This window comes from Salminus brasiliensis, chromosome 1 (genome assembly GCF_030463535.1).
Source record: "Salminus brasiliensis chromosome 1, fSalBra1.hap2, whole genome shotgun sequence".
NCBI lineage: Eukaryota > Metazoa > Chordata > Actinopteri > Characiformes > Bryconidae > Salminus > Salminus brasiliensis.
Window position 1 is genome coordinate 29,765,264 of NC_132878.1, and position 27,775 is coordinate 29,793,038.

Here is a 27,775-nt window from a genome sequence, read left to right on the forward strand (position 1 = left end):
GGGTTGACAGTTTTCACTTATATGAGTAGTTATATAAATAACACTATTTTCTCTTTACAACATCTCATTTTATTATTCTTCCAGTTTTAAATTATTTAAGGTGTTAGGTCTTGATGTAAGGTTTAACAGCTCACTTAATAATGCTCAAAAAAAACTGAAGCTGCCTTTTGTGCTTCCTGGATGGATTGACCAGCAGGGGCTGTGGGTTTAAACTTAGTTGGAAGGTGTAGAATTAAAAATGGCATTTTGCCTGAATGTAAAAGCTAAGATTTGACCAAGCTCTGTTTACTTTACTGTTTACACAGCACATGTTCAAAGGTTTAGTTTAAATATATAAACAGGTTTCTTAGGAAACACATCTTCATTATGTATCTAAAATTAACACATAAAAGCTTGACCCCCGCCCCCCCCTGCACACAGCAACCAGTAGAGGGCAAGAGAAAATGTGTATCTTAAATCAGTAGTTCAACAGCGTTTCTTATTTTTTTCTGCCATATATGTGAATATAATAAACATAAAACAAAACTGATGTGCCAAAGGACAAAGAGAGCAATCATGCAAGAGTTACATAATGTTTAATCAAATTTTAGAACATAAATATATAAGGTAGCATCATTTGTTTCAATTCTGAGCTGTTATGTTAAACATTCAGATAATCTAAATAATCACTACTAGAAAATGTACAGTTAATAAAACTTCCTAAAGCTTTAAGTGAAACATTTACACATCTGGACAGAAGAATCATTTTGTGTGAGTTGCTGCTTGCTATTTACAGTGTAGTACTATGTACAAAATTAGGCAGATATGCACCGATCAGCCATAACATTAAAACATTCTGCCTAATATTATGTAGGTCCCCCTCGTGCCACCTGACTTGTTAAGGCATAGACTCTACAGGATCTCTGTAGGTGTTTTGTGGTATCTGTCATCAAGACGTTAGCTGCGGATCCTTCAAGTCCTGTAAGTTGGGCCTCCATAAAACACACTGTCACTAGTTCACTGGATGTCCTTACTTGGTCCGCTTTTAGTAGATGCTGACCACTGCTTACCGAGAACACCCCACAAGACCTTCTGCTTTAGAGATGTTCTGACCCAGTTGTCCAGTCAGCACAGCTTGACCCTTATCAGAGCGGCTCAGAGCCTTATGCTGGACCCTTATCCTTAACACAGCAACTTCAAAAACAGACTGTTCACATGCTGCCTACTATGTATATCCCACTCTTGACACCTGCCATTATAGCCAAATAATGAGTATTATTAACATCACCTCTCAGTGGCTTTAATGCTGTTGCTGATCAATGTATCTCAGTGTTTTGGTTTTGTGACATTCCAAAAGCAACTGAATCAAAACGAGCCCTTTTGTAGTTTATGCTGCTTTTGATTGATGTCGGAAACTGGGAAATACCAGTTTTCCTAATTGTGAATGGCATTAAATAGCCAAAGAAATTGTATTTACAAGTTGGAAAGTAGGAGTTGGAATCTAGATGATACACAATTTCATGTAGTGTGATGTATAATGCAGATGAAGTTAAAAATTGTAAAACTGGCACTGAAACTGGATGGATATTCTCTGCACCTCCATGCTTTCAGGATTCATGTTGTGGGTGTCTATTGCCATGAATAAAAGCCATTTAGCTGCATTTACTAGTTAACCTATAGTTCATGGTTTATACAACCTTCTGAGGAGCACCCCAAAGCAACAGTAGTTTCTAAAGATGGGCTGTAAGAGCTGGGGAGTGAACACTAACAGTGTTGACATACTACTGCACATGAATCTCAAATTTTTCTAAATATCAATAAATAAAAAAACTGAGGACAATGATTTTTTCCCCATAATACAGGTCTTTTAAAGGTTTAGCTGACTGTAAGTGCGTCTGTGAAGTCCTGCTTTCTCTAAACATTTTTACAAACTTTTAAGTTTCTAAAGCAGTTCTGTGTGTGTGTGTATATGTGTGTGTAAATATGATTGATGTTTTGCTCTGAAGCCATGACTCCTCTCCATGTCCATGCAGCATCAGGACTTGTCCAGTATCTGATTGGGTAGACTGGGGATGACTGTGTTGCCGTTTATAATGGGTTTGTCCTTCCCCTTCATGAAGTATGTGAGCAGCTCTCCTTTTCCTTTCACAAAGATGGGGCCTCTCCTCACAAAGCGGAACCCGTACTCCCGCAGTATGTTGTGGCAGTCCTCCACCACCTGAGGGCGGCACACTCAAGTTAAAAGCAGGCAAAGTTTTAACAGCATTCTTGTAAGCAGCATTCTGGGAAGGTTAACATTACTGGTTATATGGAATGCTTTTCTGAGTTACACATGTTACACATGTCAATTAATGCATATGAAAACAATACTATTTTATTTATAATGTTCAAGAAGAAGGTCAGATACTACTTCAGAACCTTAGAGTACATGAGAAGGAAAAAAAGTCACTAAGACTATTTTGTTAATACTAGAGAGACACCATTGTTTTGTCCCAAACTGCCCATTTTGTAAACTTAAGTTTATTTTACTGTTTTATTTTTTAAAGGTTCAGCCTTGAATCCAAAACCTATGGCCAATAGGGGGCAGTAAAACTTTAGCTTACCAATACTACAACAGTTTTTCCTTAAAGTGCATATAGTTTTCAGAGACATTTTGAATTGGTCAGTACATTTACATGACCCAATAACTACTAGTGTCTAGCGTCTAATGGCTGAAATCCCCATTGTGATGTTATATGTTTCTAATATGAATAGCACAGAGGAAACAAAGTTATAAAATAAACATTTTTTGCTGAATTTAGAGTTATTTTAGAGTTCAGAGGTAGTTTAGAGTTTAGAGTGAATTTAGAGTGGATTTAGTTCATAGTTAATTTAGAGTTTAGAGTTAGTTTAGAGTGAATTTAGAATTTAGATAGAGTTAGGTTAGGATTTAATTAAGAGTGTACTTAGATTAGAGTTAATTTAGATTAGCATTAGGTCAGGATTTAATTAAGAGTGAACTTAGATTAGAGTTGATTTAGATTAGAGTTAGGTTAGGATTGAATTAAGAGTGAATTTAGAGAAGAGTTCATTTAGAGTGAATTTAGATTAGAGAGTTCAGTGTTGGATCTCTCTGTATGTGAAATTATGCTTGGCTCAGCCCAGTATGTGAGATAAGAGAGAGATGAGCCATGAAAAAGTGGAGAGTTCTGAAAAGAAAAGAGTTCTGATTACAGTAGTTTTTGCTGGGGCTTGTTTAGACATGTGTGTGCATGTAAGCATGCATAGGTGTGTGTGTGTGTGTGTGTGTTACCTGTATATTACCCATAACTCCAGTGGACTCCATGCGGCTAGCCACATTAACAGTGTTCCCCCAGATATCATAGTGAGGCTTACGCGCTCCAATCACACCAGCCAACACACCGCCCATATTCAACCCTAAGAACACACACACACACACACACACACACACACACACACATAAATACAAGAATAAACACAGCTCGTCACAACCAAAATCTTTTTATATTAATGTTGTAATATTACGGTTACATGTGTGTGTAATCCTCAATCTACCTTTAGAGATGATTTTTACATTTGTTGTGTTTTATTTGTTGTTGTTTTTTTCCTCAAGGTCCACCTACTAACATCTGTGTGAGTTTATAAGACAGTCATAATTCAACAGACTCTGCCTTTAATGCTGATATATATGTAAATGGGGTCAGTTTGGATTGACTGTCCTGAATTGTGCCTCATTCAAAAAGCAGCCCAGGCCAAAACACTCCTGAGAACTTCAGTAAATGGGTGGAGCTACATTGCTGTAGGCTGAATGGATAGGGCTAAACTATTTTTGGCTGAATGGGCGATGTCCCATTGGCTGAATGGGACATTTCTGTTAGCTGAATGGATGTGGTTAACTCTTGCTCCTGAATAGGTGGGTATAAGCTGCATTAGACTGGATGGATGGAGCTAAACAGCTGTAGGCTGAATGAGGAGGGGATAAACAGCAGTAGGCTGAATGGATGGGGATAAACTGCTGTAGGCTGAATGAGGAGGGGATAAACAGCAGTAGGCTGAATGGATGGGGATAAACTGCTGTAGGCTGAATGAGGAGGGGATAAACTGCTGTAGGCTGAATGAGGAGGGGCTAAACAGCTGTAGGCTGAATGAGGAGGGGCTAAACAGCTGTAGGCTGAATGAGGAGGGGCTAAACTGCTGTAGGCTGAATGAGGAGGGGCTAAACTGCTGTAGACTGAATGAGGAGGGGCTAAACTGCTGTAGGCTGAATGAGGAGGGGATATGATACTGTAGACCAAACAGGCAAATGTGTAGAAATATTGGAAATATCTGACATTACAGAAACACTAAATTCAAAACAGGCTGTTTTTGCAGTTTAGTTTCTGTATATAAACTGTGAAATGAAAGACCTTGTATAGGCCCTTCAATAAACACACACACACACCAACTGCTTACCAATCCGGAGCATGAAGGTGTTGAAGGACTGCTTGTTGAATTTATTTAGTGTGACCTTCATGGCCAAAGCAAAATCAGCCAGATCAGCCAGGTGCTGCCATCGCTCCAGAATACACTGATCTTCTTTCTGTCACACACACACACACACACACACACACACCTTACAGTCAGCACTGTTCTTCACAGTTCTAATGCTTTCACATGTTCCTTATGTTAAGTCACTAACATGATCTTTAATGGCCACGGTTGCTCGGTTGGACAAGCTTTATAGAACGCTGGTAAAAACACCATTAAGCCGCAATGAGAGACTGAAGCTCAGCCAAAATTAATAACACTATCTAATATAACTGATTAGTAGTGGCATTAGCACTGGTCCTCCCTCTCTCTCTCTCTCTCTCTCTCTCTCACTCACTCTGCGGTTGCTGTATCCGTTGGTGTTGCTCTCCGGTGTTACGCCCGATGCTGCCATGTAGGTGCTGCCGATCGTCTTTATTTTGGTGATGCAGCGAAAGTCTGTACGGTCCAGCAGCTGTCCAGGGTCAGAGTTTAAAAAATGAAACAAATAAAAACAGGGCATCAGTGACGGACAGCTAAATACTACTGCCACTACTACTAATAATAATAGTAATAATAATAGTAAGTGCTCATTCATATAGAGCCGCTTGCACAAACGTAGGGACAGTAAACAGAAGATCAAAATGAGAACATGAGAAAGTGAGAGACAGAAACAAAAGAGAAAATAGGAAAGAAAAGAGAGACAGCGAGAGAGAAATGAGTGAGACAGACTGAGAGACTCACAGAGTCAAAGTCTGAGATGATCTCGTTGAGAATTCTTAGACATTCAATGCCTCCATTATTGATGCTCTCCTCCGTGTAGAAATCAGAAAAATTTGGAATTGAGGCGAACATCACACCGATTTCATCATACGACTGACTATACAACTCCTGACAGGGAGCACACACACACACACACGTCATTTGGTTAGGGTAAGGTAAGGGCTTGAACTTTGAACAGCTTCTACTGTTTTTCTCTCTAAATGGGGAGGGAGAAGAAGTCTAGCCGTTCACTTATAACAGTACCAGTGTTTCAGAAAGCACATTTAGCCAGGGTTAGCTAGTTTCAGTTGGCAGAGATAGTTAGCATTTTTTCAGTTAGCATGATTTGCTAGGGTTAGCTATTTTTAGTTGGCATGGTTTGCCAGGGTTAGCTATTTTTAGTTGGCACTAAAAAATCATCATTTTGTATCTTACACCAAAATAAGGCTCTTTTTAATTCAGGACCCACACTAGTAACAAATCTTAAAGTAATAAAATAAATACATTAAAGATTAAAATAATTATTGATAATTCTCAGTACAAAACAACCCCACATCCCCAAACCTCGTCTCGTTTCTTGGAGCCCAGGAAGTGTTTGGCCACGTGTTCGGGCAGCATGTTGGTGACCAAAGCTTCGTTATAAGTCCTCATCTCGTACACTCGCTCCTTCTGATCATGAACCTCAATCTTCCACAGAAACAACTTCCGGGACTGCCTCTCCACCTGAGAGAGAGAGAGAGAGAGAGAGAGAGAGAGAGAGAGAGACTGGATAATTTAGACTATTATGGAACTTCCACTTTAAGTCTCAAACTCTCTAAGCATCAGATTTGTCATCGGGACATCCAGAGAGCAGAACTGGTCTGGTTCTCTCTGATTGGGTAGAGTGAGCCTTCCTCTCTCCATCACTCAGTGCAGTGCTAGACAGTGTGGGCATCTGTTAACTGATTTAACAGAAGTAGCAGTTAGCTTTCAAGCGTGTTGAGCTACAGTGGTGTTGTTATGCTAGTGGCTGTCTGGAGGATGTATGAGCTGTCGGTCAAGACGTATTTGGTGCTCCTTCAGCTTTACACTGGAGCCACACAGCTAATGGAGCCTAGTAAGTGCTGGAAGCTTGTGTTCACCACATACAGCAGCCTAGCCTTGTCACTTTGTTTGTCTTTGGTCCTTTGTTTACATTCTCCATGTGCTTTCCACATGCTTCTTTGTTTTGGAGGTCTTGTATGATACACAGTAAGGTTTATTACTCAGTAACTACAGGGACGTCTGTACAAACTGGTGGGGCTATTCTGTGATAATGGACGTTTACATTAACACGTTTGGCCCACCGGCCGGCCGTAAGCTGTTTAAGTGGCAAAACCCCTAAGTAGTGCGCTACCTAGTGAACAGGGCACACTTTTGGACTTTTTTAAAAGCGACAATAAAAAAAAAACAACTTACACTTGTATCCTGCCTTCTTGCTAATTAGCCCCATGCTAATTGATACGGTATAAGCTTCCATTGCTACATTAGCCTCGTAGCTGCAGTGTAAAGCTGAAGAAGAAAACTTCAGACAACACAGACAAGTTCATCTGATCTGTGCGTTACAGCCTGTAGTGCAGGTAAATAGTGTGTGCAGTGTAAGCAAGGCCTGAGAGTGACGTACATGCCGAGCAAAGTAGTACAAACCGATCATCATGACAATGATCATCACCGTCATCAGATATTTAGTGGGAACCACAGAATGCCTGCAGAAACACACACACACACACACACACACATAGACAGACATATGTACTGATAAACAACAACTCTGATACATATCATTATATTTATATTTTCGCTTTCAATGATTTTGCCAACATTTCATGATGAATTGACCAATAGAAATGCTCCGAAATGACCTGGAATACAATTTCATTACACTGAATTCCATTTTTTTTTTTTTGCGTGAAAGGGACAATACACTTATTTTACACTTCAACTACTTCCAGGAGAAGTTCGGAGATTGATCACTGACCCTAGATGTTTACGTCTGAAGATGCTGGGCTAACGTTGCTAACAAGCACTGCAAATAGACTGTCAGCAATCTCATCTCTGTAAAACACACCAAACCACCAAAAACATCATTTATTTGCTAATAAACTTTTCGTTTTTTTAATCAACCATCTAATAAGACATTCATGTGTAGACTTTATTTTAACATTTGAGCTAAATGAATCACCTGCATAACGACCTACTTTGTAGCGCTATTTCACTTTCAGATTGGACCACTGGAGTGATACCAAACACTGTGCTGAAGTCAGAGTGGGTCCAATTACTCCACCGTTCAGCTCAGTGTGGTTCTAGACTAAAGTAAGTCATATCATGTTCATTAACCACATCCACTGTTAAACAAGTGAATGTCTAGAGGAGTTTTGAGAGACAACTGTTTGAGATGAGATGAGGTGATTGGTGACAGCATAAATCCAGTGCTTGTTAGCAAGATTAGCCTAGCACCCACTTTTGTAAACCAAAGAAGCACACATCAGACCCCAAACATGTCTTAGCTGATCGACTGCATCTGGGATTAGATATCAAACAAGTTTATTTTCACATTAACACTGCTTTTTAATGTTCACATAATATATTCCATATCATTTTATAATAAGTGTAGCATGTGAGGTGTCTTTCATGTTTAATTTAAAATGCTATATATGGTTAATATGACTGCAGGAAGTGTAGGGGGCGCTCTATAATGCTCTATAATGTTCATATGATTCACACACTCATTCTGACAGCTTGTAATACACTACAGGAAGTGTAGGGGGCGCTCTATAATGCTCTATAATGTTCATATGATTCACACACTCATTCTGACAGCTTGTAATACACTACAGGAAGTGTAGGGGGCGCTCTATAATGCTCTATAATGTTCATATGATCCACACACTCATTCTGACAGACTGTAATACACTACATGAAGTGTAGGGGGCGCTCTATAATGGTAATATGATCCACTCACTCATTCTGACAGACTGTAATACACTACAGGAAGTGTAGGGGGAGCTCTATAATGTTCATATGATCCACACACTCATTCTGACAGACTGTAATACACTACAGGAAGTGTAGGGGGAGCTCTATAATGCTCTATAATGTTCATATGATCCACACACTCATTCTGACAGATTGTAATTCACTACAGGAAGTGTAGGGGGAGCTCTATACTGCTCTATAATGTTCATATGATCCACACACTCATTCTTACAGTCTGTAATACACTACATGAAGTGTAGGAGGAGCTCTATAATGTTCATATGATCCACACACTCATTCTGACAGACTGTAATTCACTACAGGAAGTGTAGGGGGAGCTCTATAATGCTCTATAATGTTCATATGATCCACACACTTATTCTGACAGACTGTAATACACTACAGGAAGTGTAGGGGGCAATATGGCTTCTATAGGGAATAGTCACTCTAACAAAAAAGTACAGCTCTGTACTCACCTGTACTCCAAGTATCGTATGAGGTCGTAGATGTCGTAAATGTCCCTCCAGCTGTAGATGTCCACAGCAGTGGTTGCCACGGTAACTAGCAGCATGAGGGCAAGTTTGACCAGGTGGCTGACCTGCACCAGCATGGTGGTGGCCACCAGGGAGAGCACGGCAATGTAGCTGTAGTATTTGGGGTTCTCAGCGCAGCCCCCGTCACCCAGAGTCTCCAGAGTTAAACCTGCTGTGGAGTTCAGCACCAGCAGGGGGGGCTGTACACAACTTAACTACACAAAAACACACAAACAATAATTTACTGTGTTATAAACATACAATACACTACATACACTACACTATTACTGTGACACATTTTTCTAAATGTTTATAATTCTATACAATATTATAATAATTGTATACACTAATTTGATAAAACTGTTTATCTAAATATTTTTATTATGACTAATCTAATGCTTTAATTATATCATTTAATGGTTTTCTTAAATTTTCCAATTCATTCTAATTGAATTTTTGTATGTATATTTATCACTTTTAATTCCCTGAACTTTATCACTTGTCTGTAAAGCACTTTGATCTGCAACTTGTATCATTATTATTATTATTATTATTCTTTTAAGTATGTATTAAATGATAAATCATATTTAAAAGATGAATAATATTGTTTTTTCCCCTCGAACTCCACTTACAACCACTGTGTGGTTTATGTTTCAAAAACAGCCAGAATTAATTTCTACACAACCATTTCATGTATGTAAATGAGCTCTGTTGTGATTGGCTGTGTCCTTTTCAAAAAGCACTCCTGAGAACTGCATTATGAATGGGCACTTATACTTAAATAAATAATATTTTTATGTAATATAATTTTATATAATATAATAATTATATATTGTACAAAATATTATTCTCAATCTAGTCTGCTGTGTAAACAGTTCTCCCTGCACTCTGTACTTACAGTACGCTGGATCGTTTGCTAAATAATCACAATTGAATCCTGATAAGCGTGAAGTATTAGTTGTTCACCTTTCTACTGATCTCCTATCAGTTCTGTCAGCCTTAGAACTAAAGCAGCATCAGCAGCAGTATTGTGTGTTTCTGTGTGTGTGTATATGTGTGTGTATAAGAGGAGTCCCTTGTGGGGCTGGTAAATTAGAGAAGGTGGTATAATGGACAGCTAAAGCATCATTACTGCAGGCCCTGGAGATCCCAGGCTTAATTATAGTAGAAACAAAACACACACACACATACACAAACAGACACACACACACACACACACACACACACACACACACACACACACACACACCGACTTTCCAGTTTAATGGGCACTCCTACTGTGTACCTACAGTCACCGGCCATTTTATCAGAAACATCTTCCAAACAGGTATAGAGGTAGCAGAAATCTGAGGGGTTTAACGTCTCTAAAGGTTCCCTCTTAGAGAGTTATGACAGAAATTGATTATGAATACACTGCCTGATGCCCTAGACACTGTTTTACCATAGTTTTGAGAATATCTGTTCAGGTTTATCACTATTTTATCATCATCATCATCATCATTACACATGAATCTCAGAAAAGACGTGTGGGTTCACTGGTAGGTTTAAATAATAAACAAATGCCTATATTTGTATTGTAGTCACGATGACCTCTGGTTCCTATCCATACGTTTTCTATAATGAAATCTCCTCTGAATGTGTTTATTCGAAACACTGAATTATCCAGAGAATTGTTTAACATCTGCAGTTAAAGGAAATACAAGACTCATTTAAAAAAATAAATCAATGCTATTCACTTTACCACTTAATGTTATGGCTGATCAGTGTACAGAGCAGAAAAAACTAAACTCCAACAGGAGAAAGACCTTCTTACCATGTCCGCCACCTCAGCCATGGCCAAGACGAAGATTGCCGCCATTGCCCAGGTGTTCCGTGCCCAGCGAGTCCGATCAATCCACAGAGAGAAGGACACCAGCTTCTTTGAGAACAGCTAACACCAAAAAAACACCACCTTCATACATATGGCAAAACGTATGGGCAATATTTCTAACTCTGCTCTGTATGTTTATAGAGAACAGAGAGTCCTACAGTGTCAGAAACCTCACAAGCACGTCTATTAGAGAGTACTGAACACACTTTTTGGTGGGGTATAAGCTTCAATTACTTGCTAGCTGCATTAGCCTCTTATATAGCTCCAGTGCTAATTGGTGGGGTATAAGCTTTAATTACTTGTTAGCCACATTAGCCTCATATATAGCTCCAGTGCTAATTGGTGGGGTATAAGCTTTAATTACTTGTTAGCCACATTAGCCTCATATATAGCTCCAGTGCTAATTGGTGGGGTATAAGCTTCAATTACTTGCTAGCTGCATTAGCCTCATATATAGCTCCAGTGCTAATTGGTGGGGTATAAGCTTCAATTACTTGCTAGCTGCATTAGCCTCATATATAGCTCCAGTGCTAATTGGTGGGGTATAAGCTTCAATTACTTGTTAGCCGCATTAGCCTCATATATAGCTCCAGTGCTAATTGGTGGGGTATAAGCTTCAATTACTTGTTAGCCGCATTAGCCTCATATATAGCTCCAGTGCTAATTGGTGGGGTATAAGCTTCAATTACTTGTTAGCCGCATTAGCCTCATATATAGCTCCAGTGCTAATTGGTGGGGTATAAGCTTCAATTACTTGCTAGCTGCATTAGCCTCATATATAGCTCCAGTGCTAATTGGTGGGGTATAAGCTTCAATTACTTGTTAGCCGCATTAGCCTCATATATAGCTCCAGTGCTAATTGGTGGGGTATAAGCTTCAATTACTTGCTAGCTGCATTAGCCTCATATATAGCTCCAGTGCTAATTGGTGGGGTATAAGCTTCAATTACTTGCTAGCTGCATTAGCCTCATATATAGCTCCAGTGCTAATTGGTGGGGTATAAGCTTCAATTACTTGCTAGCTGCATTAGCCTCTTATATAGCTCCAGTGCTAATTGGTGGGGTATAAGCTTCTATTACTTGTTAGCTACATTAGCCTCATATATAGCTATAGTGATAATTGGTGGGGTATAAGTTTCAATTACTTGTTAGCCACAGTAGCCTCACATATAACTCCAGTGCTAATTGGTGGGGTACAAGCGTCCATTACTTGTTAGCTACATTAGCCTCAGAGCTTCAGTGCTAATTGGTGGGGTATAAGCTTCCATTACCTGGTAGCTACATTAGCTTCATATATAGCTCCAGTGCTAATTGGTGGGGTATAAGCATCCTTTACTTGTTAGCCACATTAGACTCGTATATAGCTCCAGTGCTAATTGGTGGGGTATAAGCTTCAATTACTTGCTAGCTGCATTAGCCTCAAATATAGCTCCAGTGCTAATTGGTGGGGTATAAGCTTCAATTACTTGCTAGCTGCATTAGCCTCTTATATAGCTCCAGTGCTAATTGGTGGGGTATAAGCTTCCATTACCTGGTAGCTACATTAGCTTCATATATAGCTCCAGTGCTAATTGGTGGGGTATAAGCTTCCATTACTTGTTAGCTACATTAGCCTCAGAGCTCCAGGGTTAATAGGTGGGGTATAAGCATCTATTACTTGTTAGCTACATTACCCTCACAACTCCAGAGTAAAGCTAAGGAAGTAGCACCAAAGTACAACTGAACTAGTCCTTTGAGTCAGCAGTTCTTTCGCCGTACCCGTGGGAAAATGACCGCCAGTGAGCAGATGGTGAGGATGAGGAGCAGCACCTCCCCGACCACCAGTGTTACATAATTCACCGTCAGCCTGTCAGAGACATGAGCAGCCAATCAGACACAGGAATAGATCACGTACACCTGTGTACACTTATAATATATGAAAATATGAAACAGAGAATAATAGTTGATTATTTATACCATGAATTATACCACATGATGTGTTCATAGGTGTATTATTTAATATAAAAAATACAAATAAATAAATGCTGATTAGTGAAAGGAGGGTGAGTCAATTTTTGTTGCCAGATTGTACAGGCTAGAACAGGGGTGGGCAACGGGGGCCAGAGTCTGCTGACTTCCCTGCTCTAACAGAGCTACTAACCCTGCTAATTAACAGGTGAGTTGAATCAGCTGTGGGCCGGAATCTGGCCTACAGTAGCAGAATTGCCCACCCCTGGGCTAGATGGACCTCAGAAGGAGGGGCATGCGAATTTATCACATCAGTGTCTGGAACGCTGGCTACTGCACTACTTTATAGGATACTGTAAAGTGAATTACACGTAACTGTAAGGGGAGCCCAGGGGCAAAAGTAATAGCAAATCTTGCATAATGCTGATTTAAGTTCAATTTTATTTTCTTCTATTTGTTCCCTCATTTTGTAACACGAATAAAAAACAATAGGTAACAACCTTGTGTTTATTTACTGTCTTCTTGAAGAGAACTAATGAGACCTGATGTTATTAGTGTACTGTACTAAGTAGTATGTTTACGACAGTAACAGCACCATAAGTGGTGTGCTAATAAGATGCACTGTTTAGTGAGGTGTATGTGGTTTGGCACACAGCTATCCTGCAGTTTAAACTCCTCCCTTACCACAAGGGATGGCATGACCACTTATGATTGGTGGGATATAAGCCAGTGCAAAGTTTTGTATCTGTGTGTTATTGAAAGAGAGAGAGAGACAGAGAGAGAGAGAGACATACACAGTGACAGGCCCTGAACAGGATTCAACTGGATCCCTTTAACAACGTTGTGTACTCACTGTGGGTCTATGAGCGTCTCCATGGCGGAGGTGAAGAACAGAACTACACAGCTGCAGCTGAATGCCGCTCCAGTCTGCCTCTCTTTCTCCAGCGAGTACCGAGTCTCCAACTCAGGGTCCACAAACCGCAGAGAGAGCACTGAGGTCCGCTTCTCTTCCAGCCTGTGGGGCGTGGGGAGAAATGAGTTTTCTAGAAAAGCTGGGAAAAGATCATACTGCAGAAAAATGTATGTACATGTGTTTTCCTCCCTATCTGTGCAGCACACTGTCGACGAGAAGTTTGGGTTCAATGTTCAATTTTCAATAATACCAAATCAGTTTCGCTGGTTACTTCCCATTTCAGCTTTTTAATGAGACCATAATTCAGAGAGAAACAGTGACATTTGTGGTGGGGAACGTATGTAGAACCAAACTGTGGAACTCTTTGGAAGATGAGTGGGGAATCATTAGGGTTTTCCCTAATATGTTCAGAGAAGCAACCCAAGAGCTTCTTAATTCTTAAATGCTCGCATCAGACGCCTAAACTCAACCTAGCTTTTTCCTTAACGAGGACAGAACTGATAGACAGAAAGACCTACAAACAAGCAGCAACTGAAGATAGCTGCAGTAAAGGCCTGGCAAAGCATCTCAACAGAGGAAACGCGGCATCTGATAGGGTCCGTGGGTTCCAGACTTCAGGCAGTCATTGATTGCAAAGAGAATTGTGTTTAGAATTGTATTCATTTGTCCAGTTACTTTTGAGCATGAGAAAATGAAGGGGCTGTGTGAAAACAACTGTAATTCCTAAGCAGATATTTTTGTTATTAAAGCTGAAATCTGCAGTTGAAACATTGCAAATCCATTATGGGGGCTTAGATAACAAAATGACACATATTGTGTGTACGTTTTAATACACAATAACTGTTTATTTACTGAATTTAACATATTCAGAATAAAATTCAAAATGCGGAATGTGCAAAAACGATGGCACATTTAATATTTTAAGTGGTATTTTTTAATATATATTTTCACAGGTGGTTCCTGGCTCATTGATTTAACGTCCAATTTGCCTTACTTTGTATTTAGTTACTGAATAATAAGCCTTAGGGTGTAATAAAAATCACTGTGCATAAGGGCTTAAATTCCGTAAATAAATAAATAGAAAATGTGTCTAAAATGGGCAGAAAAGTGCCATATTTAAGTTTGTTTCCTGTAGAGGATTTGTTCAGTTATTTACATTTATAACATCAACAACACATGACATTTATTTACACATGACAACTTTTGCACATGACAGTATGTTTAAATGGCACAGTTTTCATATTTAAATATGTTGCAATATACTCCGCTATATTAACCTTATGGATGAGCCTAAACGTTGAATATATTTCATATCTATTTATTTTCCATGTGAAACAAAGAGTAGGAAAAGAAATCTGCAGCATGCTTGCTTATGTATGTGTGTGAGCTCACGTTTCCTCCATCTCTCTCTCCACTAGAGCTTTATTCAGCAGTCTGTTCAGCTCCTGCTCGTTTTCCATCCCTCCGTCCGCCAGGCTGGTCAGCTGCAGCCTCTGAAACACAGCCAGCACAGAGGCAGGTCAAAGCTTGTTTACGGTGTTTCACTGGGCATTCATTGGTGGATTGCATGCTAAATAATCAGAGCATTTTACAGAAGTATAAAAAAATCATATTGAAACCTAAAGCTGGGCTTTAGGGAGTTCTTTTATGATACAATAATAAAAAAAAAACACTTTATGATACACTATATGGACAAAAGTATTGGGACAGCTGCTCATATACTGTTTCTTATGAAATCAGGGGGTATTACAAAAAGAGTTTCTTCTTCTTTTTTTGGACTAACTTCTTTGGTCTCTACTGTCTGTCCAGGGAAGGTTTTCTGCAAGATTTTGGAGCACTGTTGTGAGGATTTGATTGCATTCAGTGACAAGAGCATTAGTGCGGTCAGGATGTTGGATGATCACCACCCCACCTCACCCCCAACTTCCTAGCTTATCTTAAAAGTACTGGATGGAGTACTATCATTCCAGAGAACACAGTTCCACTACTTTACAGCGCCAGCCTGTTTAGCCCATGGTGCCTAAAGGTTCAAGTTCATCTGCTCCAGAGATTCCTATTCTATTGGCAATACTTCTCTACAGGGACTAGACAGGCTGTATATATGTATATATGAATATTTGCCAACTATCTTTAAATGTTATTATATTATTAATATTATTATTAATATTATTAAATAATGTCATAATTGGACAGCACATAGTACAAGACTGTGACCTCTGACCTGCGCATCTGCCTCCACTGTGTCCGCCGTGACATTGCGGACTGAACGCACACTGCCGTTGGTCTCTGTGGTAGCGATGAGGGTGGGAGAGTTTCTACTGACCATCTGAGAAAGACAGACAGAGTGTTCTCATTCCTCCTTTTAGACAGTGAAGTCCTTATTCTCTTCATAGATGCTCTCTTTTTACTCACGGTTCCGTTTGTGACTCCACCCACTCCGTTCATGACTCCATTAGTGACTCCACCCACTTCGTTCGAACCCCCGCCCTCTGTGTCAGTTTCAGTGGGAACAAGAACCAGGTAGGTATCGATGCCTTTTTCCATCAGGTACTCGCAGCGGTCCCCTCCGTTTCCCTCCTCCAGCACAAACTCCCCATGCAAACACTCCATTGTACTCTGGGAGATGTGCACACGCCTGCACACACACACACACACACAAAACATTTGTGAATACACAATCAAATATACACAGTACAGTAATACTATATCTTTAACATGTTAAAAACAATTGCTCATTTATCTATCCATCCATTTATGAATGTACTTGTATGTATGTTTGTTTGTTGCAATATTAAAATTATACTGTTCATATGTGCAATAACTGAGAGGTGCAATAATTTCAACTGCTTTATATAGTATGTTCCACATTTATTATCACAATTACTGCCACTTTGCCACTTTATTATATTCATTTGTACATATTTCCAATTTTTTTTCTTTATATTTTATTTTATAGACTGTTTACTGGTGTGTTTATTATTACATGAATGGTTGCAACTGTAACAACTGCAATTTCCCTCCTGGGATCAATAAAGTATTCCTGAATCTGATTCTGATTGTTTATTCATGCGCTCATTTAAATAAACCAATAAATCTATCAATCACTCAACAAATCATTCTTTTAGAAACACCTCAGGTCAGGGTCAATACTGAGAAGGAGTATTTGTGTAGCAGATTACAATTTACAATTATTTACAATTATTCTCTAAATATTATTTATATATTTCTATTAAATAATATAATAATATCAAAATATTTATTCAAGGGCCAACCTGACAAAATGACATTAATGTTGTTTGTAAATATTACTATAAGTTATTATATAAGTTTCATATTGTTATTACACATATACAGTATCCTAACCTACAGTAATTTAGCCCCACCCATTCACACTGAAGCCAGAAGTGTTTCAGTAAGAGTACTTGTATGAAACATAATACAGTGCAGCCAATCAGAACAGAGCTCATTGACTTCTACCAGACTTAAAGACACAGGCTGTTTAATAAAAATGAAAAGGATGAAGAGAGATTGTGTACAACTGAATTACAAACTCACACAGACACTATAAATGGAGCTAAGAGAAAAACACCCATCAGAAAAATGCCTGATATGGCATAAAAGTGCTGCAGACCCTGGGATGCCGCCGGACTCCATCTTGTTGGCCACAGTGACGTCAGTGGACCAGACATCAAACTGCCAGCGTTTCTGTCCCAGGACTCCGCCCAGCACTGTCCCTGTGTGTACGCCCACACGCATGTCCACCTCCGTCTTCGTCTTCTCACGTACGTACCTGGGTGGAGCACAGGTGAGCAAAGGTCAGTCTGAACCTCAGATACTCTCCAATAGCAACACCACTCTGACCCCGTTGCAAATCAGAATCCAGAAATCTGTAATCACTGGTTGCTTGCATTATTTTTGTCATTTCATTTAATAATAAAGTATTATTAGGATATTCAGTACTAACTCATCTCAAGCTTGACAGGTCACATGATGTATTACCATTAGATTTCCTATATCCTATATTTACGTTTTATGTGAAAAATAATGTTTTCATGATTGATAATATTAATATACATACTGGTCATATATTGTAACTGCAGGTAGGAGTGTATTTGTGTTTTATTGCAAAAAGTAGCTTTTATGTTGAAATCGTAATATTATTAATAACATTAATAACATTAATTTAATAATATTAGCAAAGAGTAAATTGTCCATATCCTACATTTTCTTTTGTTTAAATGAAATTTTGTGGGTTCATGTACAACATTCTTACCCAACCATTTCAAACCCCCTCTTTATTCCTTATAATTAAACAGATGGTCCCTTTAAAACTAAAATATGTAAATGAGATCTGTTCTGATTGGTGGCCCTTTACTGTGTCTTCCTCAATAAGCAATACTACTTGAAACAGGTTGAAACGGTAGTTTTTTGTTAAGATGCTGCCTTTAGTGTTGGATAGTTACACACACATTCAGAACGAAGTATACTCCCGTTTACGTGTTAATCTGTTTACAATAGCAGAACATAAATCAAAGCATTTTGTTAAAGAGAGCTTTGTTAGTTCATATTGATTATGTATCGGAATTATGGGGCCCCCTAAATTTCACAGCTTAATTATCTCAACTTGATTAGCTTATTCCTTACGTCATGGTAACATGTTATTTTATTAAGATGGGATGTGTTTGCAGGTGTGTGTCTGTCTGTGTGTATGTGTATGTGCACTCACGAGATGGCCTTGACCATGGCCAGGCCCATCATGATGGAGCAGGCTGCGTGATCCTCCCGGTAATCAGGTAATCCACAGATACAGTAATAACAGTCCCCCAGAATCTTTATTCTCAACTGGTGATATTGCTGCACACACACACACACACACACACATACACACACACACACACACACACACACACATTTATCAAATGCCTCACCATCTGCAGTTATGTAAGTTTTTTAAACTTGGGTGGGGCTAAACTGCCTTAGGTTGAATTGGTGGGGCTAAACAGCTGTAGGCTGAATGGGTGGGGTTAAACTGCTTTAGGCAGAATGGGTGGGGCTAAACTATTGTAGGCTGAATGGGTGGGGCTAAACTGCTACAGGCTGAATGGGTGGGGCTAAACTGCTGTAGGCTGAATGGATGGAGCTAAACTGCTATAGACTGGATGGGTGGAGCTAAAGTGATGTAAGGAGAATGTGTGCATCTTACAGCTGCTAGCTTGTCAAAGCGGGCAAAGAGTTCATTGAGCAGTTTCACGAGTTCCTGAGCACTGCAGGCCGACGAGAGCTGAGTAAATCCCACAATATCAGCAAACAGGATACTGCAGTGAGAGAGAGAGAGAGTCTCTCATCAGGGTTGAATATTAATAACACTCTAAATGTAGGTATTGTGATATAAACTGAGGTGTGTGTTACAGTCTCTCATTAGGGTTGAATATTAATAACACTCTAAATGTAGGTATTGTGATATAAACTGAGGTGTGTGTTACAGTCTCTCATTAGGGTTGAATATTAATAACACTCTAAATGTAGGTATTGTGATATAAACTGAGGTGTGTTACAGTCTGTCATTAGGGTTGAATATTAATAACACTCTAAATGTAGGTATTGTGATATAAACTGAGGTGTGAGTTACAGTCTCTCATTAGGGTTGAATATTAATAACACTCTAAATGTAGGTATTGTGATATAAACTGAGGTGTGAGTCACAGTCTCTCATTAGGGTTGAATATTAATAACACTCTAAATGTAGGTATTGTGATATAAACTGAGGTGTGTGTTACGGTCTCTCATTAGGGTTGAATATTAATAACACTCTAAATTTAGGTATTGTGATATAAACTGAGGTGTGTGTTACAGTCTCTCATTAGGGTTGAATATTAATAACACTCTAAATGTACGTATTGTGATATAAACTGAGGTGTGTGTTACGGTCTCTCATTAGGGTTGAATATTAATAACACTCTAAATGTAGGTATTGTGATATAAACTGAGGTGTGTGTTACGGTCTCTCATTAGGGTTGAATATTAATAACACTAAATGTAGGTTTTGTGATATAAACTGAGGTGTGAGTTACAGTCTCTCATTAGGGTTGAATATTAATAACACTCTAAATGTAGGTATTGTTATATAAACTGAGGTGTGAGTTACAGTCTCTCATTAGGGTTGAATATTAATAACACTCTAAATGTAGGTATTGTGATATAAACTGAGGTGTGTGTTACGGTCTCTCATTAGGGTTGAATATTAATAACACTCTAAATGTAGGTATTGTGATATAAACTGAGGTGTGTGTTACGGTCTCTCATTAGGGTTGAATATTAATAACACTCTAAATGTAGGTATTGTGATATAAACTGAGGTGTGTGTTACGGTCTCTCATTAGGGTTGAATATTAATAACACTCTAAATGTAGGTATTGTTATATAAACTGAGGTGTGTGTTACAGTCTCTCATTAGGGTTGAATATTAATAACACTCTAAATGTAGGTATTGTGATATAAACTGAGGTGTGTGTTACAGTCTCTCATTAGGGTTGAATATTAATAACACTCTAAATGTAGGTATTGTGATATAAACTGAGGTGTGTGTTACAGTCTCTCATTAGGGTTGAATATTAATAACACTCTAGGTATTGTGATCTAGAATGTATTTTAACTCACTAAGACCTTTGTGTTAACATAAAGGGTTTGTTTGGTGAGGCAAAGATGTATGGAGGAGTAAAGGTGGGGCATTTTACTCTAGGAACACTGTACCAACTGTTAAACATGGTGTTGGTGGCATCATGTTCTGAGGCCGTTTTGCTGCCAGTGGGACTGGTACATAGTGCCAACTGGTACACAATAAATAAGGAGTTCTACCCCCTTTATTATTATTTTTCTATTATATTTTATTCAATTTTTCAGCACAGCTTCATCAGCTGGACAGTTGAAACTTGGACACAAGTTGAGTATGGTAAAGCAGGCCAAATTGAAGCTTTTCAAATGACCTCACCAAAGAACTAAAAGGATTAAAAGGGGCACATTTAACTGAATTCTGCAAAGAAGAGTGATCAGATATCCACTATCACATATGACTACCAAAGGTTTAAGAAAAGTATAGACTGTCAGTCAGTCGGCCATTGCTTTTCCAGGTTCAGCGGGTGGCAGCATCACTGTGTGCATGTTACCTGACGTTCTCATGTCTGTACATGTACATGGTGTTGAACTGCTGAGCTTCTGATTTCTGATCGGCTTCTTTCTTCATTCCCTGCAGCATCTCATCTGCTATGTGCTTTGGCAAGATGGACAACAACAGTTCCTCCTACACACACACACACACACACACACACACATGCACACACACAACCATTAACATAGTTTAGAGGAGGGTAATCATAAGGAATTCCAGCTAGCCAGAGAGAAAGAGACAGAGACAGAGAGGGTGAGTGAGTGAGAGACAGACAGATGATGGGGTTCGTCTCCAGAGCTTCATTGCCATGGTGATGTGAAGCGCTTGGCCGCACCCTGATTGGTCAGCCGCGTCTGTTTCCCAGCAGCCTCAACTTCTCCTGCGGCATTCTGGGGGTTTTGGAGGCTCCAGAGCACCATGGAGAAGCACAGCGGAAAAAAAGAGAAGCAGAAGAACTCCAGGGAGGAGAGGAGTGAGAGATGAGTGCTATAACAGGGCTGGAAAACCTCTCTCCCTCTTACACACACACACACAAACACACTCACACACATACACACAGGATCCACAGGGACAGAGTGTGGGACAGATCATCAGGAAACAAATGAGAGCACAGTTGGTGAACTAAGAATGTTAATGAGGTGTGTGTGTGTGTGTGTGTGTGACACCAGCATGTTAAATGCTTTGTCACAACAAGTACCAACTAAACAGACTGTTTGTGCCTAATTAAGAACAGTCTAATAGTACTGCAGACAGAAGTGCCCCGTGACCCCACATGCGTTATAATGACAAATGTATTGGGACACCTGCTCATTCATTGTTTCCTTCGAAATCAAGGGTATTAAAGCGTTTATCCTGCTTTTGTTGAAGTAACTGTCTCTACTATGTCACTCCACTGCTGCGTTCTCTTCACTAGCGTCCTGTAGCTGTTGTCCGCATCAGATTCAAACCCCTGACTCTGGTCTAAGCCAAGAATGCCAAGAATGGACCAGCCCCTCCATACTTGATGGCAATGGTCAAAAGTCAATCTGCATCAAGATACCCCTCGAGCCCACACCTGGCATTAGGCATGATGCCAACAGTTTCATGTTTATCTGCTTCAGAGAGTCTATTGCCTTTTCTATTGGCAATACCTCTCTACAGAGACTAGACAAACTGTGTGTGTGCATTTGCACATCTGTGTCAGCAACGGGGGCAACTTAAAGTAGCTGAAAGCATGCATTAAAAGGGGTGTCCACAAACATTCTGCCTACAAACTGACCATCAGTTGTGCTGTATTGGCTCCATAATGGCAAACAGTGCCTGGATCCCAATGACTGCCACTTCCGATTTGACAACTGACGCTCAGCTCGTAATCAACAGGGAGGTTTAACACTGACTGATAGAGGACACAATGGCTGTGTCCGAAACATTAGAAATGCCCCCTACTTAGGTCAGGATTATGAGACATGAAGGCACCCAATTATGTCTGAATCGAAGATCAGTAATCTAGCCTTCTATGTTACCGGGCGAATAACATGACAACAAGGCTCATATCTTGTGGGAAGCTGCTAATACCTGGGCAATGTCAGGACGTATTCTTGCCTTTGCGGTTCGGTTACAGAGACCTTCATCACAACTCGGCCTTCTAAAAACACTGACTTGTGAGACAGCAAGGGCAGCAAACCATCAAGTCAGCTACCTCCAATTTCAGACCCAGTCAAGCAAGAGCAGAAACCAACTAGATCTGAGTTTTTTCCATGTTGTCAAAGTGAAAGGGAGTTATAGTCACTTTACTCATAGTCATATTTTCCATTGTTTATTTGTTGTTGGAATTATTGGTTTTGATTTGAAAACCTTTGGTGCATAGTAGCCCTTTTCATACATGATAACCCAGAACCCGACATTACCCAAGAGGAGCTGTACGTGTGACAAGGTCTACAAGGTCTGGGTAGTGTCTGAGTCTCTGAAACTGGAGGCAGCTAGCTGACTTGGCACCTTGCTGTGCACGCTGTGTCAGAAAGCAGTATAGTGATGAACAGAATCGGTCCTGACTTTGCCAAGACATTGACAGCTCCCTGCTAGATATTAGCGTTTAGCTGTGTTGTCAGTAGCCATCAGCATATTTGCCCAATAAAACAAAAGGCTAAGTTACTAAAATTTAGACTTGACTTGGTGCCTTACTGCCTCAGAATCCTGTCTGAGTAGGCAGCATTTCTTCTGTTTCAGACACAGCCCATGTGTGAATAGAGCAGGTAATTTTTTGGAAAATGCACAGTGGGCGTGTTGAAGACATCATTATGGGTGAGTCAGTGGCCCCGTCGCCGTCTTAGAACACTGCTATTTCCACAGTGTACTTTTTGCGTCACGGAACATTTCCTGTAGTGTGAACGCGCCGACACGGAAAATCTCCCGCTGCGTGCTACCTGTGTGAAAGGGTAACTCCGGATAATGTCGGGACCTGATTTTTTTTTAGACATTTTCTGGAGTTCATATGTAACCTCTTAAACGGGTACTGAGGGTTGGTCATTAATATGCATGAGACTGTTGACATATCAATTAAGGGCTGCAATGTTAGACAGACAGTGGTGATTCTACTAGGCACTACTCTGTGACCAGCATTCCACTGATTCATGCACTGATAATAACAGGACGTTGAGGTCCTGTCAGCAGTATATGTGTATGTGATGGAGTGTGTGTGTGTGTGTGTGTTGTACCTGTTGCTGGCTCTGCTCCTCAAGTGTCAGCCGTACCTCCAGTGACTGTTTGGCCTCCAGGAAGGCGGTGCGGTATTTGCGGTCAGCCATGAAATATGACATTACACCCACCACCATGGCGCCCAAATACAGCATCATATTTGCCACAAGCTGGACACACACACACAAATCAAGTTGAGTTAGAGCGGGTTCTAGAGTGCTATGTTCAATAATAGAACAGCAGTATTGTGGATACTTTAAATTACTGCAGCTACAGTGCAGCCTATCCCCCCTCCACCAAACCACCGAAGCCATTCTGCTGGTGAAAATGGAAATGGACTCAGATATGTTTCATTAACAATCAAATAAAATACATTTTACAATACACTGACGATATATTGAGCTGCCAGTGAGCGATGTGGTGTGAAAGGGGAATTATGTGAAATTAGTTCAACCCTCTCCACAAAGACGACTAGCTCACGACTAGAACAGCTAAAGCGTTTTTCAGTTCATCAACATTAGCTTTGCACTAGTGCCCCCTTTAAAGCTGCATAGTAGAAGTAGCAGATATTTTGACATTTCACTTTTTTATTCATTCTTAAATGACAAGGAAAAGATCAGGTGATGTAGTTGCTAAGACTGCTATTTATTTAAAGGTTTTATTTAAAGTTTGGTAAAAAAAAATCTAATGAATATGGCTAACCCTGGATTTAAACACTGGACTTAGACTGTCATCAATCTAATGTCGAAAAAACTCTTAACCCCTCTCTTAAAACACACCAAGATTTTTACTTGTTTGGCAAACATGGTATCATGGATGTGGGCCCACCAACCATGCCCCCACACACCAAAAATTCAACCCATGCGCTTGGAGGAAGGTTTTGTACTAAGCTCATAAGATAAGATAAGATAAGATAAGATAGTCCTTTATTAGTCCTGCAGTGGGGAAATTCTCAGTGTAACAGCAGAAAGGGATAGCAAGACACTCAGTTACAAAAATTTAGATAAATAAGAAAGAGAAAGATAACAGCTGAGCGTCATGTAGTGCTCATTGGACAATGCGGTTTAAACAGTCAGGTGATTATTATAAGGGATTACGAAGTTAACGCAATATTAACGCATTAACACGATAAATAAATATAGTGCCATTGACGTGAATTCTATTTGGCCCTGCGAGTCATCCATAGTTCATGCTGAGACTTGACCTTTCATTAAAAGTAGAGGAGTAAGTGAGTGATGGAGAAAAGTCTGTTAGCCAGATGTCTCACTGAACAAAACAAAGGCTGCAGTTACTGCCAGGCTGAGTTTAGCTATCACCAGAGTACATTCCGCCTGAAATACCTACAGGATTCACAAGCTATATGAAGTGGAGAGGGCAAAACTAGCTCAGGATTTGGAACACAGCCACTATTGCTCTTACCGGTGATTATTTGACATCAGTAGGTAACGACAGCTATCTCAGAGTTACAGGTCATTATATAGATGAACAGTGGCGACTTCATTCACATGTTTTAACGGTCATGAAAACAGAGGAGAAGCATCATGCTGTGACCTGTGCCAAACATTGGATGTGGCGAAGCAGTGGAACATCGAAAGTAAAGTGAGCACCCTGAACCCTAAACCCAAAACAGATGTTTAGTGCAAGGAATATGACAGCAGCGACAAGAATCCTACCAGGAATAGATAGATAGATAGACAGACATGCTTAAAAAACAATATATATATTTTATTCACGTACACATTAACTATGAAATTCTGAGATTAATCGCGATGAATTTTTTTAATCGTTTGACAGCTCTATTTATTATTATCCTTATTACCATGCCAATAAAAAAAAGTACATAAATAAAAAGAGTTCAGTGTTAGTTTTAGTCCTGCAGATTAACACAGTGCTTATCTAACATATGTTCTAGCTAACATCTCTGGAGAACATCTGTTATTTTATTGATGTAGTGATAAAAACCACTGTATTTATGTATTTAAATACTGTAGTAGTATTAGTTTGTACACCAGAGTAAAAAAACAAATATGAGCTGTGGCAGTTCTCTCACTGAATCACTGACTCCCACCCCTTCCAGAATGAAAGATTCTGAATGTCCCACCCCCAACTAAAACAGAGATTCTGATGGGTTCTTCTGTGGAGTGTGCCGAATCAGGGAGACTTGATTTATTTTACTAAAAGTCTGAAGTTGATTAAATAGTTGATTAATCCATTAATTAAACATTAATTAAGTTAATTAATCCATAATTTAAATTAAAAATCAAAGTTGATTAATCCATTGAGAACATGGATTCATGATGTATGTGGGAGGCTGGATTAGAACCTTTACCAGGCCCACGGGCCCTATGTTTGACACCCCTGATGTAGGTGTGAGTACACAAACACCAATAGAGGGTATGCACTGATGTCATGCTGGAACAGGCCCCCTTTGGTCTGACTCAGTGGCAAAACATTCTGCTGCACGGCTGCTGCGTTTATTAGGGAAAACGACCAAACCCGGGAATGAAACAAGTGATCATCTGCTCAATTTAAAGGCAGTTTAACTTGAGAGCAATCAATCAAAATCACCAAAGAATCAACGGTTCATGGACATTGATGTGTAGGCAGGATGTCCAGCTGAGGCTCAAATCACACCCTTTTAGAGGATAAAGTTTAATTTCTGAGAGCAAGCTGAATAGTGAAGTACCCGAAACTACTTTCACCTCAGCACAGTATGTGGTATCACTCCACTCCACTTCACACTGTGGTCTGGCTGGAAAGAGGACTAGTACTTGAAAGCAAGTGTTATGTGGAGGATCATGTTCCAGTTTTCCCATAAATAAGGTCTACTACAAATAATTATAAAATATCAATAGTTTTCCACATGGCTTTTTAAAAGATTTTGCAAGCAAACCATTTTTTAAATGTGTGGGATTACAACAATTAGATTACTGACAGTATAAGTCCAGTGTTTGTTAGCAACATTAACCTAGCCAGTCTCCCACTGTAAACTAAAGAAGCACATGTCAGATACAAAGCGTCTTTGCTGATCGGTCTGGGATTGCATCGGGGGTCAGTGATCAATCATACTCATTTGTTTTTGTCATGATAAAAGCCATTAGAAATACATTGAAAGCCCTAATATTACTGTAGATAAAAATGTTTACCTGTCTAATCAGAATCTGTAGGTATTCCTGCCTGCGTTGCGCCACCACAATCCCCAGCAACACTGTGTGTGTCCAGCATGACAGCACCCCCAGCAGAACCACGTGCACCAGTGGCATCGGCAGCGTCAGGAAGAAGGAAAACGTGAAGAACGTCTGCCATCCCACCGCGTCCCCGGGCTCGTAAACACCTGCAAAGTTCAAGCCCAGGTAGCACAGCACCTGCACTGTGATCAGCAGCCATGCGGCGTATGGAACGAAACTCCGAACGACCTTGTCGGGCAGTTTGCGCGACCACGAGAGGCCATAGAACGCTACATCCAGCGCCAGCCCGATCACTGCCGCTAACAGTGTGGCTAGCTTGTCAGGGGAGTAAAGTACTGCGGCCATGATGATGACATAGCAGTTGAACAGCATAGCCGAAACTAGCAGCGCTAGCAGTGTCTCATGTCTCTGCCGTAAGAAATAGGCCTGGTAGACTCTCTCGAGGGAGGCCGGGGTAAAGGTGAGGCGCAAGAACGACGGGAGGAACCAGAAACCTCCAGAACTTCGCAAAGTTCCATGTGTTCGCTCCATCGTCCTTGTAGGCTCGGGGACAGTCACCGAACAGTCTGGTTGCTGGGACATCCGCTTTGCTGGGACCTTCGCGGCCTTCACGCTCTTGTGGGCCTGTTCTGTTCCCCACTTGCTAAGTCGTGATTACAGCGTATCCTACAGAGTTGTCTAGTCAGAAATACGATTAGCTAATTTGCTCGCATAATGTAGTATGATATTTTTCTTGTTGTAAGTCTCTGTGTTGAAGTACTCTGTAGTCAAAAACATGGTTATAAGCTAACTAGCTAGCCTGATGTATTTGGGTGTTTTCCTGACAGTTCCCAGTTGTAATTACGAGAGGTTTGTGCTATAGTGCTTTGTAGTGAGGCACATGATTAGCAAGCTAATTAGCTAATCTCGTATATTTTGCATTTGTAGACATAAACATGATTAGCTAACTAGCTTCTGTGAGATATTTTGATGTTTTCCTAGCATTGTCCTGGTGTAACTAGGTGTAAGTCTTAATTTTTAAGTGCTTTTTTAGGACTATAGTTGGCCATTTAGCTAGCCAGATATTTTTTTCAACTTAATTACAGAGTTTTTGTGTTTAAATAACGTTTTCTTTGCAGTCAAAAGCTACTAAAAGTGAAACATTACTATTTCCTGGCAACTTTTGTATCGGAATTGACGGCACACCTAGGCAGCTGTAGTCCTTGTGAAGTTCTCAGTGTAATACTGTGTTTAAAAAAGTGCCAAA

At 40.0% G+C, this 27,775-nt stretch overlaps 1 protein-coding gene across 2 annotated transcripts; it reads right to left on the bottom strand.

Annotated features, from left to right (window-relative positions):
- Window positions 1-2,014: 2,014 nt before the first annotated feature.
- Window positions 2,015-27,111, bottom strand: adcy3b (adenylate cyclase 3b). 2 transcript variants are annotated; one of them, XM_072694538.1, is made up of 21 exons: window positions 26,488-27,111; window positions 23,362-23,511; window positions 20,667-20,800; window positions 18,707-18,818; window positions 18,230-18,357; window positions 17,135-17,293; window positions 15,984-16,138; window positions 15,916-15,950; window positions 15,725-15,829; window positions 14,896-14,996; window positions 13,444-13,605; window positions 12,402-12,489; window positions 10,588-10,704; window positions 8,718-8,989; window positions 6,890-6,971; window positions 5,812-5,970; window positions 5,230-5,376; window positions 4,844-4,960; window positions 4,432-4,558; window positions 3,272-3,396; window positions 2,015-2,197 (listed from the first exon to the last, which is right to left on the bottom strand). In XM_072694538.1, the coding sequence occupies exons 1-21, from the start codon at window positions 27,109-27,111 to the stop codon at window positions 2,015-2,017; spliced, it is 3,282 nt and encodes a 1,093-aa protein (XP_072550639.1). The 2 variants fall into 2 exon arrangements, with proteins under 2 accessions (XP_072550639.1, XP_072550633.1); XM_072694532.1 differs by having other exon boundaries at window positions 15,916-16,138.
- Between the last annotated feature and the right edge of the window lie 664 nt (window positions 27,112-27,775).

Bases quoted from the DNA above. Each gene is read 5' to 3' on its own strand.
- adcy3b (XM_072694532.1), bottom strand. From the start codon at position 27,111: ATGTCCCAGCAACCAGACTGTTCGGTGACTGTCCCCGAGCCTACAAGG. The intron at 14,997-15,724 runs GTCAGAGGTCAC...GCTGTGTTTCAG, and splicing joins CAGTGGAGGCAGATGCGCAG to AGGCTGCAGCTGACCAGCCT. The intron at 6,972-8,717 runs GTGAGTACAGAG...GTGTTTCTGCAG, and splicing joins ATACGATACTTGGAGTACAG to GCATTCTGTGGTTCCCACTA.